This window comes from Clinocottus analis, unplaced genomic scaffold (genome assembly GCF_023055335.1).
Source record: "Clinocottus analis isolate CAN_PGR_092001 unplaced genomic scaffold, fCliAna1.0.p SCAF_3, whole genome shotgun sequence".
Taxonomy (NCBI): domain Eukaryota; kingdom Metazoa; phylum Chordata; class Actinopteri; order Perciformes; family Cottidae; genus Clinocottus; species Clinocottus analis.
Genome location: NW_027176042.1, coordinates 22,828,772 through 22,846,512, shown reverse-complemented (window position 1 = coordinate 22,846,512; position 17,741 = coordinate 22,828,772). Strand labels below are relative to the sequence as shown.

The 17,741-nt window shown below is 43.5% G+C and overlaps 1 protein-coding gene across 3 annotated transcripts in view; it reads right to left on the bottom strand.

Annotated features, from left to right (window-relative positions):
• grm7 (glutamate metabotropic receptor 7) overlaps window positions 1–17,741 on the bottom strand; it is a 183,616-nt gene that overhangs the window by 64,200 nt on the left and 101,675 nt on the right. For all 3 annotated transcript variants that reach the window (XM_068594332.1, XM_068594331.1, XM_068594333.1), the window contains exon 5: window positions 5,037–5,174. In XM_068594332.1, coding sequence (XP_068450433.1) covers window positions 5,037–5,174 — 138 coding nt within the window. The remainder of the gene's footprint in view (window positions 1–5,036; window positions 5,175–17,741) is intronic.

Below are 17,741 nucleotides of genomic sequence, written 5' to 3'. Positions count from 1 at the left end.
GTGAATAATCCGGCTCAGAAATGCAATGTGCCGCAAACACCAGGAAGCAGATGTCCTCGCCCATTTAACAACTGGCTCGCTCGGCTCCCGGCGCTCCGCTGTTATCCTTAATAACAGCCACGATGCCATCTGCCCCCCCCCGAAAAGATGAAGAACGCCTCCTCCTGACCGGTGAGGTGAGCGCCTCGTGCCGTGACGTTGTTAGGAGCCGTCTCGGTCGGATTGTGAGGGGAAGCCGGCTGTTCTAAAGGCTTTTTCGGACGATCGACAGCGCCGATAATTACCTCCGTTGCCTTTCCAGCTCTGAGCGGACGCTTGACGGGGAGGCCTCCTATCTCTTGTGAGGAAGGCCTCCGGAGGCCATGCTGCACTCTAACCCCCTTCTCTACTGCCGTGCCCTGCAGCAAAGGGAGCTTTATGTTATCTTATGAACAGGAGTTTCTCAGTCTCCTCACACACTAAGCTGCACGCCCATCGGACCCCACTGGCATCATTTTATCTTGTGCTCCAGCCCACAAAGGCACCGCGGGCACAATGTTGTCCCTGCAGCTTGTCGCTGCACTCGGCTATCCCCTGTAACCTCAGGTGTTTCCTCTGGTTCACCTCCATCTGCTGACAGCTACATCATAGTCTGTCCACGGTTCTTATCTTACGGTCAAGGAAAACCTGGAAAAGTCATGGAATTTTAAAATGGTTATTTCCAGGCCTGGAAAAAAATATTAAAAATCCCCAAAGTGTAGTAAAAGTCCTGTAAATGTGTAATATTCATGTGTTCATGACGTTCATTTACGCTGAGTTTGAAATAATGAACATGGTTTTAAAAGAAAGAGGCTCAAAATACAAGCAGGCATACATACGGGCATCTATACAAATGTTTATTCTTTTAATCAAACAATTGTCTCTCATTCATTTGTGTCATTTAAGGGTTACTGTATGCTTTGATTCCTCATTGTTAGTTGAAATACTATATTTTATCACTTTTTACTGCTTACAGACAGATTTCACACAATGCTTGCTCATGGACATTTGGTTAAAATTCATGGAAATTTGGTTTAAAGTCATGGAAATTTGGTGAATTGTCATGGAAATTTGATTTGAAGTCATGGAAATTTGGTGAAAAGTCACAATTGGTTATGAATGCTAAATAGGGTTTCTCAAAGTGTATGATATGAGTATTTACATAATTTACTATTTGATTGTTTTTAATCCCTGAAAATTGACGGAATAAACACAATCATCAAGCGTAATATATTACCCTATTGGGCAAACATAACTACTTCCACGCTTTCAAAATGCAATTAAGCAGCACAGAGCCGCTGAGTGCGACTAATGGTGCATTGTAAAGTCGCCACCGCCTCCAAAACAAACCCAAACGCCAGCGTCCTAATGCCGCAGCAGGTGGCGGCTTTATTGCGGCAATAAGCCGCTTGATGGAACGCTCTTCCTTGAGGTTATGGGCGTGACGCCGATACGGACCGGCCACGATGCATAAAACAGCGTTGATAGGTTCCCGTTGTGTTTATTTTCTGCATCGCTCGAAGAAGCAATGTGGTTCACCTCGTTTTGTGTAGCAAAAAGGAGGGGTTTTATCCCAGCATGCTTTGGGGGCATCCCCATGCAGTCACAAATTCTCCCATAATATATGGCCTTGCACCGGGGAGGGGGGGGTGCCAAACCAGACCCGATCCCAGACCGGGTCCCAGTCTGTCACCACTGGTGATGCACGATTACGACCCTGCCTGTGAAAAATGGCCGCTTGCTATACTTGTTTTCCCCGTTCTGTCGTGTGGGTGTGAAACTAAATCACACTGTCGATAAATTCCAGTACAAGAGGAAGGGGAGGCGGGCCACATTGCACGGTACTCATCGTATATTGTTTATATGTGGCAGGTTAACAATTTATTTGAGGGGAACATAATCAAGCAGAGGCAGGTTAGTAAGTAGTATTGATCACCGTTTGTATTTTTGTCAACAACTTCTTGGAGGCAAACGTAAGGTAACAGTGTCTATTCCACTCTGCGCGATAAATGCTAAAAGTGCTCAGTGTTTTTGTGTCTAATTGGCCCCTGTTCCCAGAGAAGATGACGCCGCCATCATATTCGACGACATCCAGTCGAGCGCGGCGGGCGCATATCTCATCGTGAGGGTAAGGTTTAGCTTGAGCCAGAAGGAGCTCGCTTACTTGCGCACGCTAGCTAACATAAGCGTTGGAAAAGGAAGGATGGAAGCCACAGCTGTGGCTTCGCCATCGTCAAATGAACTGCTCCACGAGTGTGCAGATCCAGTGTTGCTCCCATCTCTTATTGATTGGTAGTTCCATTATTCGTTAGCATAGAGCCAAATAGCAACAGTTGAGATGCACTCGGCAGTGTGTGCACTGGTAGTTCCATTAGCTGTTAGCATTTAGCCAAATAACAACAGCTGAGATGTACTCGGCAGTGCAGGGCCGTCAGTGGCAGTAAGAGTGAGGTAATAAAAGATGTTCTGAGAAAGCGTGAGTCACGGATAACCACGGGAGGTCCCTGAACATGACGCCGTTACTGTGCTTCCAAAAATATTGTGCAGTTTGCAGCAGAATTAGAGATTAGCCGTGCACACACATGAATGGGCACATAATCTCTCCCCGGGCGGAAGTCTGGGGAGAGATTACAGGTTACAGGTGCGGCGTCAACATTTTTGAAGCTCAGAAGATATTATTGAATACCAAATCTTCAGCTTTGTATTGATAAAAAAACACACACACCGTAATCATCCACACCAGGTAAACCCTGGAATTTGGGTTTTGCATGGTGTTTAATAATAAGGCCTTGTGTCTGCTCACAGGATTTGGTGTTCCTTCACTGCTTGAGTTTCCAGAAAATAACATTTATGTCTGTTCACAAATGTATTTGGATGTCCTGTTGATGAATAAGTCCACATATATATTTGCTGTCGGAGATTAAACATAATCTTCAGGTAATGTTGAATAAATTAAGAGATGGTGAACTAATCCCTCCCACTTGTGGATCTGGCAACCAACCACTGACACGTTTATCCCATGCACCATTTAATATCCAGAGATGCATACCATCATCTTAACTGCATATATATATATAACAATGAATGTGTGAGGACTCACTACTCAGGCTGAACCTGAGCGTGTTGATTCATTATCGTCTCCACACAGATATGATGGGGGCAGAGAGATTTAAACCTTCTTGCTGAGGGCATCATGTTTTATTCATGTGTTTTCAGTGAACGCTGAGAAATGCCAACACACCCGATTGGTTCGTCCAACAACGGCTCCCAGAGTTACTCTCTGCCTTCCAGCTAACTGGCTACAACCAGGCCAGATAATTAGAGCAAATATATAAAAGGAGGCGATGTCGTAACGCAGCGCTTCTTTATTTTCCTGTTCGACTTTCTAAAGCGACTGTTGCGACTCTTGATGCCACCTCTTGGAAATCTTCTATCTTTGAACTTGTAAAAGCTCAGAAACGTTGCCGGCTGGAACATCTCAGATGAACGGGCTTGCAGGGTACGGGGCCCACGGTACAGGGATGCAAAACTAGCACAGAGAGAGACGAAAAACAACCACGACAAAAGTTGCAAAAACAAGCACAGAGAGACTCAATACCACAACGCAGATGTAAAAAACAACAACCAGGGATACAAAACTATCTAAAAAACAGACACAAAACTACAGTGACGCAAAATGACCACAAAGAGATCCAAAACAACGGCAGGGATGCAAAACTACTTGCAAGATGCAAAATAACCACAAAATGACCACAACAGAAGCAAAATGCACTAACACTGAGAATAAATGGGCCCAAAAAGCTGCAGAACGACCTAAAAAAAAACACAAGGCAACTACAGAGATGCAAAACCTATTTTTTGAGCGTAAATGACTTGAAAGAGGCGCCAAATGAAACCGTTTGGTGCCCCAACGACACCTTTCAAGGTCTCCGTATCGTAAAAAACAAGCTTTTGAAGAATGGCCTCGCGTCAACGTGCGGAGCGTTATCCTCATAATTCCTGGTTTCCTTGCAAATAGAAGGGGACATAATGATCATTCCTTTTGTGTTGACACAAAAGGATCCCCCCCCCCCCCACCTTCAGGCCCTCGACCGCCTCGGAGCGGCTTTCGATACTCTGCGAGGATGAATTTCCCCCCGTCGGCGTCATTAGGGTCGTTCCGGAGAATAAAAAGCTGCCTGCTGGAGTCTCTCGTCTGCACGCCGGCTGCTTCCAGGCCACAGAGGAGCTCAATCACTCCGGAGTGGCACAGGAGGCGTGTTCATTATGTAATTGAAGGTTTAGTTCTAAGGGGCACAAATGATCCCAACCGCCAATGTGGAAAGAATTATAATACGTGTTGGTGGGGGTGAGGGTTGGTACAACGGGTGTCAGGGAAATGTGACAATAAAGAAATAAGGAATTGGCATTCCTTTGGACTGCTTGTAAAAACGCTCGTTTGTCTGTCGGTCTGTCAGCAGGATTACGGAAAAACCGCCGGCCTGATTTCCATGAAACTTGGTGGGCGGGTGCAGGAGGGCCAACCTGTTACATTTTGGAGTGCATCGGAAACACAGCACGGACACACACACACACACACTAATCGGCGACGTTGCAGGAAAGAGCATCTTGCCCCTCCTTACAGACGTTAGTGTTATTTTAGATTGTTTTTTTTACAACAGTTTGATCTTATCTTATATTTAATTATAATAAAACTCGGGATGCCCTGAGTTATTTTAACATTGAGCAATCCAATATTTATTCCTGTTGATTCTGTTCCCCGCTCATCATCCCTTGCGTGTACTGCAATAATAAAACAATAATATTTCATGCATTTAGATTTAAATCAATCTTGCATATAGCATATAACCTAGCAATAATATGAAGCGTTGTGCTCCACTGTTTTGTCTTTTATGTCCAGAGCCTTTTCCAGGAGAACATCACCTATGAATGTCCTGCAGCTCATTGCTGTAAACACAGCAAGGAGCTGATTGGCTGTATTCCCTCCCCCTTTGTTTGGGGGCGTGTCCTGTACTCACCTGTGCACTTGCGGCTGCTCTCGTCCTTCTTGGAGGAGCTCATCAGCTTGCAGTTGAAGTTCTCCTCCCAGTACTCGGCGAACCACACGTTCCTCCGGTTGTTCTCCAGCGTGCGCGACGTGAAGTACGCGTCGAACCCTGAAAGACCAAAGCGGACGACAAGTCAGCGACACATGAAGAAAAGCGAAAGGAGCTTCGTTCCCGAAAAAACAAACGCGTTAGTCTGCGTTGCATCACTGTAGTTGTGTGTCTTTTTCAGATGGTTTTGCATCCCTGTCGTTGTTTTGGATCTCTTGGTCGTCATTTGGCATCCCTGTAGATTTGTGTCTTTTTGAGACAGCTTTGCATCCCTGTCGTTGTTGTCATTTTTCATCTCTTTATTGTTATTTTGGATCTCTCTGTGGTTGTTTTATTACAATGGTATTGAGACTCTCTCTGCTTGTTTTTGCAACTCAGTTGTGGTTGTGAAAGTTTGATTTAAAGAATAAACATTTATATAGATGCCTGACCGTAAATGAACGTCATGAACACATGAAAATAACACATTTACAGGACTTTTACTCCACTTTTTGACTTTTCCCAGGCCAGGAAATAACCATTTTAATGGTTTTCCATTCAGTAACTTTGCATTTGCAGGAAAAAAACTGCGCCTCCTACGGGCGCCTCTTTGCACAACACGACCCACGAGGCGGTTTTTTTTTGGCACGTGACGCGAACGCTCCAGATATTTCTGGCTCCTTTCCATGAAAAAGGAGCCAGAAATATCTGCCGCACATGTGACCTGCGCTCGCGCCGCGCACAAAGGAACCCAGAGGTGTAGGTGGCGCTGCGTAGGTTCCTCACCGCTTAAGTATGTTAGGAGATTACCGCCGACTGTGACGATGAACCGACTTCTAAAACACGGGAGAAATGCGAAGGAGTAAAACGAAATGTATTCAACCTTCAAACAGGACAAATCCTAAATCCATGCGTCAGCCGGATGAGCGTTAACTTCACGCTGCTTTGGTTTATATCATCCTTTTTATATAATTTAAGTGCTTTATTGTATTTAATATTGTTTTGATGAAGAAAAAAAACGCATAATCGAGTCAAAATACAGCATCAGTGGTAACAAAAAGTCTTAAATACTTCCTCTAAAATCACCCTGAGGGTTCTTTCCATGAATTTGTCCTCGAACAACTTCATTTTTTTAATTTAAAAAAAAATAAGTTTGAAACTCTTCATCAAGTCTCAGGTAGCAAAACCAAATAAATCAACGTTAAAGAAACACACCGTACATGAGGGATATGATTTCTATTTCAAAAATAATGAAAACAGGTTGAGGCCGTTAGCTTCCCGGGACAAGAAGTAGCTGATTCTGAAGAGCTGGCCTGATTTCATATCCAAATCCTCCCAATCAAATGAAGAATGAATAATATATCTTTAAAAAGCCCTCAGCTCGTCCATTCCCGCCTCCGTCCCCTGCTCTCCGTCACTCACATCCTCACCGTGGTCATGTAGTTATACGGAGATACTTAAGAAGTGCGTTTAATCATTTAATCATGTCGCTTCCTCCATAAGCGTTGGGCTTAAAATGACCAGCAGCCTCGCTGTCTGTCACCCTGAAACCTTCTCACCCTCTCACCAACGTGTACGTTTTCAATTAAGCAATAGGGTACAAGAGGCAGTACTGTATTGTCAATAATGTTCTGTTTGAGGGTTTCTAACCCTCTCACCTTTAAACCTTCCCACCCTCTCTCACTCTCATCCTCTCACGCTTAAACCTCCCCACCATCTCACTCTTAAAGCCTCTCACGCTTAAATCTTGTCACCCTCTCACTTTGTCACCCTCTCACCCTTAAACCTTGTCACCCTCTCACCCTTAAAATTTCTCACCCTCTCACCCATAAACCTTCTCACCCTTAAACCTCACCAACCTCTCACCCTTAAACCTTTTCACCCTTAAACCTTCTCAACCTCTCACCCTTAAACTCTCTTACCCTTAAACCTTTTCGCCCATAAACCTTTTCACCCTTAAACCTTCTCAACCTCTCACCCTTAAACTCTCTTAACCTTAAACCCTCTCACCCTTAAACCTTCTCAACCTCTTACCCTTAAACCCTCTCACCCTTAAACCTTCTCAACCTCTCACCCTTAAACTCTCTTACCCTTAAACCTTCTCAACCTCTCACCCTTAAACCCTCTCACCCTTAAACCTTCTCAACCTCTCACCCTTAAACTCTCTTACCCTTAAACCATCTCAACCTCTCACCCTTAAACCCTCTCACCCTTAAACCTTCTCAACCTCTCACCCTTAAACCCTCTCACCCTTAAACCTTCTCAACCTCTCACCCTTAAACTCTCTTACCCTTAAACCATCTCAACCTCTCACCCTTAAACCCTCTCACCCTTAAACCTTCTCAACCTCTCACCCTTAAACCCTCTCACCCTTAAACCTTCTCACCCTCAAACCCTCTCACCCTTAAACCTTCTCACCCTGAAACCTTCTCACCCTCTCACCCTTAAACCTTCCCAACCTCTCACCCTTAAACCTTCTCACCCTGAAACCTTCTCCAGGAGGAACAAACCACCCGTCCCGTGCTGCTGCTACACAACGTTTCTTTTCTCTTTTCTTTTCTTTGAGGGTCCTTGAACACAACAGTCTGGATGTAGGGCAGAACTGAAGCGCCGCCTCCCATCACTTGTTGAGTGACATGGTTTTCCGTCGCGGTCTCTGCGGCGGCAGAGGGACAGCTGTGCCGCTGGCATCATTCAAAGATCCCTTTTCTTTTTGAGGCGTTGAATAATGAATGCATGCAGAAGAACAACCTGCTATTCCACGCACTGATCCAGCCTGAAGACGGATGCTCGCGATAACCTCAAACAGCAGGGAGGACCCTTAACGAGCCCATTGCAATGATGCATTGTGGGGATTTTCACTCCTTAATTCGCCAGTATTGTAACAACCATCATAGATTATGTACATTTACTCTCCATGAGTTCCTCAAACGGCTTATTCACTACTTAAAGAAGGGAATGAATAGGACATTAAAGCGTGTGACTGCAGGGCAGACTGCTCCTTCAGCATCTTCTCGTGAATTAGAAGAGAAAAAAAAAACTGAATTAGAAATGTCCTTGTAATTACTCTTCGGAGGAGAGAATTAGTGCAACAGAACGCCGAGCATGCGTCTGAAAAAAAGTGGGGATTCGACAATAATTGCATCTGGATGTTCCCTCAAGGGCGAACGCGGCGTTTGATCTTAATTCATAAGAATCCCTGATGAGGCTTAGCCTACTTTATGGAGCGCATAATGTCAGACTGCAGGACCCGAGGAGAAGCATCGCCGCCCGTTATTCCATAGATCGTTATTCCATAAACCGTTTTTCCATAAACACAAAGAGATGTTTTATTAGCAGCTTTCTCTGCAGGTGTTTTTATGCAGATTTCTCAGTGGTCCGCACAGCCGTTTAAGTTATCGCAACCATTGTTGCTATTATTTAAAATTATATTATTGGAGATATTATTTTGATTATTATCATTAATATTATTAGATCAATACTAGTTTGGTATTGTAATAAATTAATCACAATTTATTGTTATTATTTGAATATATTAGTAGTACTATTAACATTAGCATGAATTAGAACTATAAGCATTCTTACACATATTATTATTAATATTATCTTTATTATGTTTTGTAATTAGAGTTATTCTTGTTATTATCATCATTATCTTTATCAGTGTTATTATTATATAAATATTAGTTACATTTTTATTGCCATTGTTATTTGGATTATTTTGATGATCCATATTATTTATTATTTATTACCAGTAATGGTATTACAATTTTTGCCATTATCTGTATTATAATTGTGTATGTATAATTTTCTTTATTATTCTCATCATTATTCTCATTAGTATGAAGTGCGGGTGCACCTCATATGTTAAACTCATTAAGGGAGACGAACAGTGTCGTTATCATCTCTGACCTCCATCCAGAATAAATCCATAAATCTCTTGAGAAATATTTTTATCCAACAGGAACTGCAAACAGGATCTACTGAACACATGACATGATCCCTTAACCCAAGAACATTAACGTCTTTAACCCTAGAACATTAACGTCTTTAACCCTAGAACACTAACATCTTTAACCCTAGAACACTAACGTCTTTAACCCTAGAACATTAACGTCTTTAACCCGAGAACACTGTCGTCTTTAACCCAAGAACACTAACGTCTTTAACCCTAGAACACTAACGTCTTTAACCCTAGAACACTAACGTCTTTAACCCAAGAACACTAACGTCTTTAACCCTAGAACACTAACGTCTTTAACCCTAGAACATTAACGTCTTTAACCCTAGAACACTAACGTCTTTAACCCTAGAACACTGTCGTCTTTAACCCTAGAACACTAACGTCTTTAACCCTAGAACATTAACGTCTTTAACCCTAGAACATTAACGTCTTTAATCCTAGAACATTAACGTCTTTAACCCTAGAACACTAACGTCTTTAACCCTAGAACATTAACGTCTTTAATCCTAGAACACTAACGTCTTTAACCCTAGAACATTAACGTCTTTAACCCTAGAACACTAACGTCTTTAACCCTAGAACACTAACGTCTTTAACCCTAGAACACTGTCGTCTTTAACCCTAGAACACTGTCGTCTTTAACCCTAGAACATTAACGTCTTTAACCCTAGAACACTAACGTCTTTAACCCTAGAACATTAACGTCTTTAACCCTAGAACACTAACGTCTTTAACCCTAGAACACTAACGTCTTTAACCCTAGAACACTAACGTCTTTAACCCTAGAACATTAACGTCTTTAACCCTAGAACACTAACGTCTTTAACCCTAGAACACTGTCGTCTTTAACCCTAGAACACTAACGTCTTTAACCCTAGAACACTGTCGTCTTTAACCCTAGAACACTGTCGTCTTTAACCCTAGAACACTAACGTCTTTAACCCTAGAACACTGTCGTCTTTAACCCTAGAACACTGTCGTCTTTAACCCTAGAACATTAACGTCTTTAACCCTAGAACACTAACGTCTTTAACCCTAGAACATTAACGTCTTTAACCCTAGAACACTAACGTCTTTAACCCTAGAACACTAACGTCTTTAACCCTAGAACACTAACGTCTTTAACCCTAGAACACTAACGTCTTTAACCCTAGAACATTAACGTCTTTAACCCTAGAACACTAACGTCTTTAACCCTAGAACACTGTCGTCTTTAACCCTAGAACACTAACGTCTTTAACCCTAGAACACTGTCGTCTTTAACCCTAGAACACTGTCGTCTTTAACCCTAGAACATTAACGTCTTTAACCCTAGAACACTAACGTCTTTAACCCTAGAACATTAACGTCTTTAACCCTAGAACACTAACGTCTTTAACCCTAGAACACTAACGTCTTTAACCCTAGAACACTAACGTCTTTAACCCTAGAACACTAACGTCTTTAACCCTAGAACATTAACGTCTTTAACCCTAGAACACTAACGTCTTTAACCCTAGAACACTGTCGTCTTTAACCCTAGAACACTAACGTCTTTAACCCTAGAACACTGTCGTCTTTAACCCTAGAACACTGTCGTCTTTAACCCTAGAACACTAACGTCTTTAACCCTAGAACACTAACGTCTTTAACCCTAGAACACTAACGTCTTTAACCCTAGAACACTAACGTCTTTAACCCTAGAACATTAAGGTCTTTAACCCTAGAACACTGATGTCTTTAACCCTAGAACACTAATGTCTTTAACCCTAGAACACTAACGTCTTTAACCCTAGAACACTAACGTCTTTAACCCTAGAACATTAAGGTCTTTAACCCTAGAACACTGATGTCTTTAACCCTAGAACACTAACGTCTAACACGATAGTGTTCTACGGGTGAAGACGTTAGTATTCAAGGGTTAAGGAGACATCATGTAAACACACAGGGCTCCTAGGTGACGTGACCCGGCTCCCCGTCGAGCATCCAGGTGAACGTCGTCCACAAACAATATTTAATGATTCAAAAGATGCTGTGTTATTTTCTCAGAATAATATATTCATCACAGTGGGTCACACAAAGAAAACACACGGCTGATGTTACTGCTTTGAGAGGAAATGTTTGACAGGAATAAAGAGCGAAGCCAGAAGTCCGTGTTGCACAGCGGCGGCTGCCCCCATCTCCCCCGTCTCCCCTCTCCCTACGGCTGGTTTCTCTCTCCTGTTGTTCACTGAGAAACGTCGAAAAACATTTTCCGGGTCAGCGATCTCAGACAGTTGTGACACGTTACGCCGGTGAGTTTACCGCCGACCGCCGCTGAGAGCAGAAAGTCTGACGCGTTCAGGGTTTCAGAGTCCGTCACGATGACGGCGTACCACTGATTTAATTTTCATTTCCAGAGGTTTTCAGCAAATTGTCTCTTATTTTGAAAGCAAAGCCAGCGTGAGAGCAAATAGCAATCACACGTCCTCGATCTCAACATCGACCCCGACGACGTGGAGATACGGAAGAAAAGTTTGTGAATTAAAAACTTTTTGAACGTTGTAAATTATCAGCCACAAGGTGAAATGTGCTGTTTTGAACATGTAAACATCCCTTAAAAAATACACTATATATTGCAGAGGAAACATAAAATAAAGTTTGGAGTCTTACAAGGTTTTTTTTTTTTTTGCATTTACCAAAAGATTCAGAATTTTAATAGCTGATGGAGGCTAGGTGTTAGCTGATGGAGGCTAGGTGTTAGCTGATGTAGGTGTTAGCTAATGGAGGCAAGGTGTTAGCTAATGGAGGCAAGGTATTAGCTGATGGAGGCAAGGTGTTAACTGGTGGAGGTTAGGTGTTAGCTGGTGGAGGCTAGGTGTTAGCTGATGGAGGCAAGGCGTTAGCTGATGAAGGTGTTAGCTGATGAAGGCAAGGTGTTAACTGGTGGAGGCTAGGTGTTAGCTGATGGAGGCAAGGTGTTAACTGATGGAGGCTACATGTTAGCTGATGTAGGTGTTAGCTCATGGAGGCAAGATGTTAGCTGATGGAGGCTGGGTGTTAGCTGATGGAGGTGTTAGCTGATGGAGGCAAGGCGTTAGCTGATGGAGGTGTTAGCTGATGGTGGCTAGGTGTTAGTTGATGGAGGCTAGGTGTTAGTTGATATAGGTGTTAGCTGATGGAAGCTAGGTGCTAGCTGATGGTGGCTAGGTGTTAGCTGATGGAGGTGTTTCCAGTTAATTTGCCCTGAAGTCTCCAATAACAGTCTGCTGATGTAGTTGATGTCACTGTGCTCGTCTCTCAGTTATTACCTCGCGCTCACGATAACGAAGCTTTACAGTCACCGGCGAGGGTGACAAGGGTCACTGTTCAACTCTCTAATTGGTAGCATCTGAAAATAGCAGCCTGAGAGGAAATCTGCAGGGCCGCAATAATCAGATTTCTCTTTGCGACAGAGCCGAACAAAGATACGGCAGGTGCTCGGCCTCCATCAATGAACATTTAATGTGATTTTAATTGGTCTTAGTGTATGGTATAATGTGATAATACCACGTGCAAAACATTTCTTGTGCATTTTATTAGACTTTCATCCATCTGCATGATTTGCTCCAGTAACAAAGAAGCCTTTGAATGTTTTGTCCCTCTTATTTGATGAACGCCCCTCGGTGTGTTGGACACGTCAGCCGGCTGCAGCCAATCAGATCAGCAGATTCTTAACGACCACAGAACCTGCACAAATGCGACGAAACCGCGTAATTCTCACAGCGCACTACCACGAGAGATGAAGTGCACCTTGAACCGAGTGCCAAGCAATTAGCGACGCGGTATTTGCATGTATTTAAATGGAGTAAATGTGCAGATATTTGACTCCAAATTGGCCCCTTCTTAGGAGAATGAGCCAATTCACATAATCACAGCAGTTAGAGTGAAATTATTGCAGTCTTCAGAGAGTTTGTGGTATCTGAAGCGCACTCACGCTGACATACTGGCACAATAAATCCCAAACACGGTTAATCTCTTTTCTTGCCGGAAGTTTTGAGGCAACATGATCAGGACCAGAACCATTCATTGCCGTGTGTGTTTTCACATACAAGAAATTTGTCCTGGTGGGAGGTGCATATCATTTAACATTTCGGGCGCAAGTAAGTCGGCACTGGAGGTTCGTGTGCGGTTAGAGTTCTACGTCCAACATGCATACTGACCCCTAACCCAGTTACGATACTTTGTATCACGAACACTGGTCTCCTGGGAGAAAGTCCCGTGTTTGTTTGACCCCCTTCCTCTCCGCTTGAGGACTTTCTCTCTCTCTCTCTACTACGTCCGTCGCTCTGAGCATCTAAAACGGACGACGATGCATTTACTTTGGAGTTATGCTGCGTTCGCACCAAAAGCGTTGCGAATATTCGAGCCGCGTTTACCGCGTCACTTTTTTCCCGTTCGACAATAATGCTGTGTAGTATCTCCGTAAAAACAGTTACCGTTTCCACTATGAAAATAAACACTATTTCTTCTTTATACTTGTGTAAATTCCACAAACGTTGGATAATCAAACTCCATCGTGCGTACTCTTTTGCCATAGTTCCAAAATGGAAACTTGCGCAAATTCTCGCTACCTTAAACGCGACGCGACAAATGCGTCGCGCCATCCACGCCATTTCCCGATGGAAAATTTGCTTTTTTCCACAACCTATTGCATTGACTTTGCATTTAATCTACTCAAATTCGCAACGCTTTTGGTGGGAACGCAACGTCAGTCGAAAGCCCGACGTGTCTCACGGACGCTAAAGGGGTACCATAGTTTGATGGGTTTCAAGACGCCGTCCAAGCGTCGGTATTTCCCACCCTGAGAGCGACATTCGAGGATTTTTATGAAGGTTGTGAACCTGCATGGTTCATAACGTGCAGTTCCAACATTTCATTCTACGAAGACGACATTTATACTTTGCCGCATGGATGATTGCTATCAGACGTTAAAAGGAAAAAGGCCAAATTGCACCTGACCGTGAGTCAAGTATACATTATGACTCAATGTTTTACACCTAATAGGCCCCCCAAAAAACACAATCAAACAACGATATGGGAAAGCGTTGAAACGATTTAAAAAAAGAGAATCCCTTCTGAAACACTGGTGTTGATTTGATGTGCTGCCCTCACTCGAAGATGAAGCTCCTTTATTACGGCCGCCATCTCCAGCTCAATATTTCCGACCTATTGCATTTCGAGTGAGGGGTGTTCATGCCGAGAGAGGGAAACAAACCAATAAGAGTTTGTTTACTTGCCTCGGTGCCAGTTATCAAGGTCTAAGTGCTCCACTGATGGGAGCAGTGACTCCACCGGGACCCCCTCCCCTCCCCATAATGCTGCAGAGTCTCAGCGAATCTCAAAGCACTTTCTACCCTCAAAGATACAATTTGAATCTGAGGCTTAACTTCCACTTGCTATTTGAGATGTCTGGTATCTGATTAATTCCAGATGATATTTGAGGACACTTTAATTTACACTCACAGATATGTACACATGTATGTCTCTCACAGGTCCGGGGTCGGTGCTCAGAAGCAGCTAACAGCTACACCTAACATGCGGAGGAATGACGGGGTGACATTGTTCGACGCGCCTTTATACTACATTTTGTATGATATTGTATGAAAAAGCTTTTTGAACAGAAGTGACCATATTTGGACATAGGAGGAGTGGAATAGAAACACCGTAAACGGATCTGGTAGCAAACTGTCAATCACAAGTTAGCCCCGCCTTAAAGTGTCCTCTGCTTTATGGACGCTGTTCTAAAATTTACAAAATAAACATCACGCTGTATTAAAGAAGACTTGAAACTAGAAATTGAGACATGTTCTCATGTTTATAATGTTTACTGAGGGAATACATCAAGAGAGAAGTAGAGTCAGACTTCTATACAACCAGAGGAGTCGCCCCTGGTGGTCAATAGAGAGAATGCAGCTTTAAGACATGAAGCATAGACTTCTATACAACCAGAGGAGTCGCCCCCTGGTGGTCAGGAGAGAGAATGCAGCTTTAACACATGAAGCTTTTTTTAAAAAAATCCTGTGAAACTATCTTTAATATCTTTATTTACATGATCCCATGTGAGGTCAATGCTGTCCGATGTGTGCGTCGAGTGGAGCTGCCACTCCGACCCTGTGATTACAACAACTAATCAAGGACCGTGATTTGGCTTTGTACGTTTCCTCACAGACGTCAGGTAATTGCAGCAAGTGCACAGTGAAGAAGGGAACGAGGGGGGATAGCGGGTCCTCTGAACTCGCTATTGATTGAACAGACCATAATCTCTCTCTCACACACACACACACTTACACTTCCTGTGCAACACATCGTCTGCCTTTTAATGACACAAAACAACAACGACGGCTTCTTTTTCCTCGCAAAGCGACACGTTTTTCCAGTTGACTAATTGACTAAAAAGAGCCACGCTGAGAGGAAACTAAAGAAAACCTCGTCTGTCTTTTTTTTTTCCAGGGCCACACATCTGAACGCGTTGAAGTTCACCCGAGAAAATAACGACGTGGAAAACAAATGCAGCGGCGTTCAGAAGACAACATTGGAAATCACAAAAACACAGAGGGTACATTTGTTATTGTGTAATTTGTTTTCTCACCCCCTGTTGAGCTCGTTGGCCCGACGGCTTTGAATTAAAAGAAAGTTATGTAACGTAAAGTTTGTTGATGATCAAAAATATATTTCTTAAAAAAAAACTACCTCCAACAACTTTTGTCCTCAGAAGGAAACGGCTGCCGTCATCATTCATTCCCTCTGAGAATTTAAAGGAGAGATTAAATAGATATAGAAGAAGAAAGAAATAAGCACTGAGCATGCTTCTCTCAGGAGTCTATCGCTTATTGTTCTGTTTAAAATAACCTCTGCTTGTACGGTTTCATCTAAAAGGTATTAAAGGTCATTTTGGAAAGCACTTCTTTTCATTTGTAACGCCTTTATTTTCACCAACAAATCACTTTTCATCTACAATGCTGATTTGTTCTTCACAGAAAGAAACTTGAAACTGAAATAAGGGAGCTATGGAAGCTCATTTCTGCAAGTAAATGATTTGCACCACACACGCCGGTACTTTAGGTGGCGCTGTGTGCACCTCGTCAAGTTGGTTGCGCTACTTTAACTTGTAGAAGAAGAAGAATCTGTAGCTGGAGACTATTCCCTGTGGAGGGTTTGGTTAGCTGCTAGTGAGAAACGCAGGATGGAAACTGGAAAGCAGGTCTGCAAAGCTCGCTATTAGCCTGTGGGCTAAATAGCGCTCGCGGGCTAACATATATATTTTTACGCTCCTTAACTTCAGGCTCAGAATTTGGAGAAAAAACAAACAAGTTAAAGAAACATAAAAGTTTGGGTGACCCGGACGCTGTTCCCTTTCGAGGGATTATTCTGGAAGCAAACCAGTTTCAGCCGGATTAATTTCTATCATTTTCTATTTGTGTTTTTATTTCTCTGGTTGTCTGCAAAGCAAAGATAACTCTCTCTCTCCTGGAGGAGGATGAAGAGGAGGAGGAGGAGGAGGGGGAGGAAGAGGAGAAGGAGGCAGAGGAGGAAGAGGAGGAGGTGGAGGAGGAAGAGGAGTGCAACAGGGAGGCGATCAGCAGAGCGGTTCAGAACACATTGATGCTCTTCTTTAATATACTTCATAGTTCACATGCAGCAGCTCCAGCTTCCTTTAGCTTCATTTAGCTTCATTTAGCTTCCATTAGCTCCACATGACACTGACAGACAGGTTTTCAGAAGAGGTGAAAAGCATCTTCACGGCTCTCCGAGGAACGAGCCGGTGTTTTTCTACATGTGAGAGGTGAGCGGCTCAGCAGGCAGACAGGAACGCAGACTCATCCTCGGTTTGAGAAGAAAGAGCAGAAGAGACGGAGGTTTCCTGAACAGAAGAGAGAAGGTTCACTCTCTTCCTGACATGAACGGAGGCAGCGTCTCATTTGGGATTCACTCATTCTGTCGCTGTCAGAAAGTCCCTTACCTTTTGGAAAGTACTCTCATTAGAAATCACTTTGAGGTTATTGCTCTATCTATGAACCTCGTAGTACATTGAAGCCATTGGGGACTTACGATGGCATCGGAAAGAAAAGGGGAAAACTTCAATGCTTCCTGCCCGGGGGATTTTAAGGACGTGAGGAAGGAAAAAGGGAGCAGAGGCTGGTTGAGCAAGGGGACGGTTGAATGTGAGCCAAGGGAAATGGCAGGTGCACTGATGGAGAGAGACTTCTGGTGTGAAGCAGCAGGGACGGTTGCTTAGCATGATCAGTGTCAGCGGATCAGCGTCTCCTCCTCCCGTCTCTTTGCCGTTTGTCAGATTAGTGTTCGGTCTCACGGCGCGGACACGAGAATCCATTGTGACAAGCTGCCAGAGAGCGTTCCCAGAGGACCAGGCAGGTTCTCCAGGAAACACCAGACACCCATATCTGGATGTCTGGGTGTCTGGTTTCTGGATGTCTGGGTGTCTGGTTTCTGGTTGTCTGGGTATCTGGATGTATGGGTGTCTGGATGTCTGAGTATCTTGGTATCTGGATGTATGGGTGTCTGGATGTCTGGATGTTTGAATGTATCGCTGTCTGGATGTATGGATAACTAGATGTCTGGGTATCTGGTGTCCGGTTGTCTGTGTATTTGTGTATCTAGATGTCTGGGTATCTGGAGGTCTAGATGTCTGGGTATCTAGATGTCTGGGTATCTGTAGGTCTAGA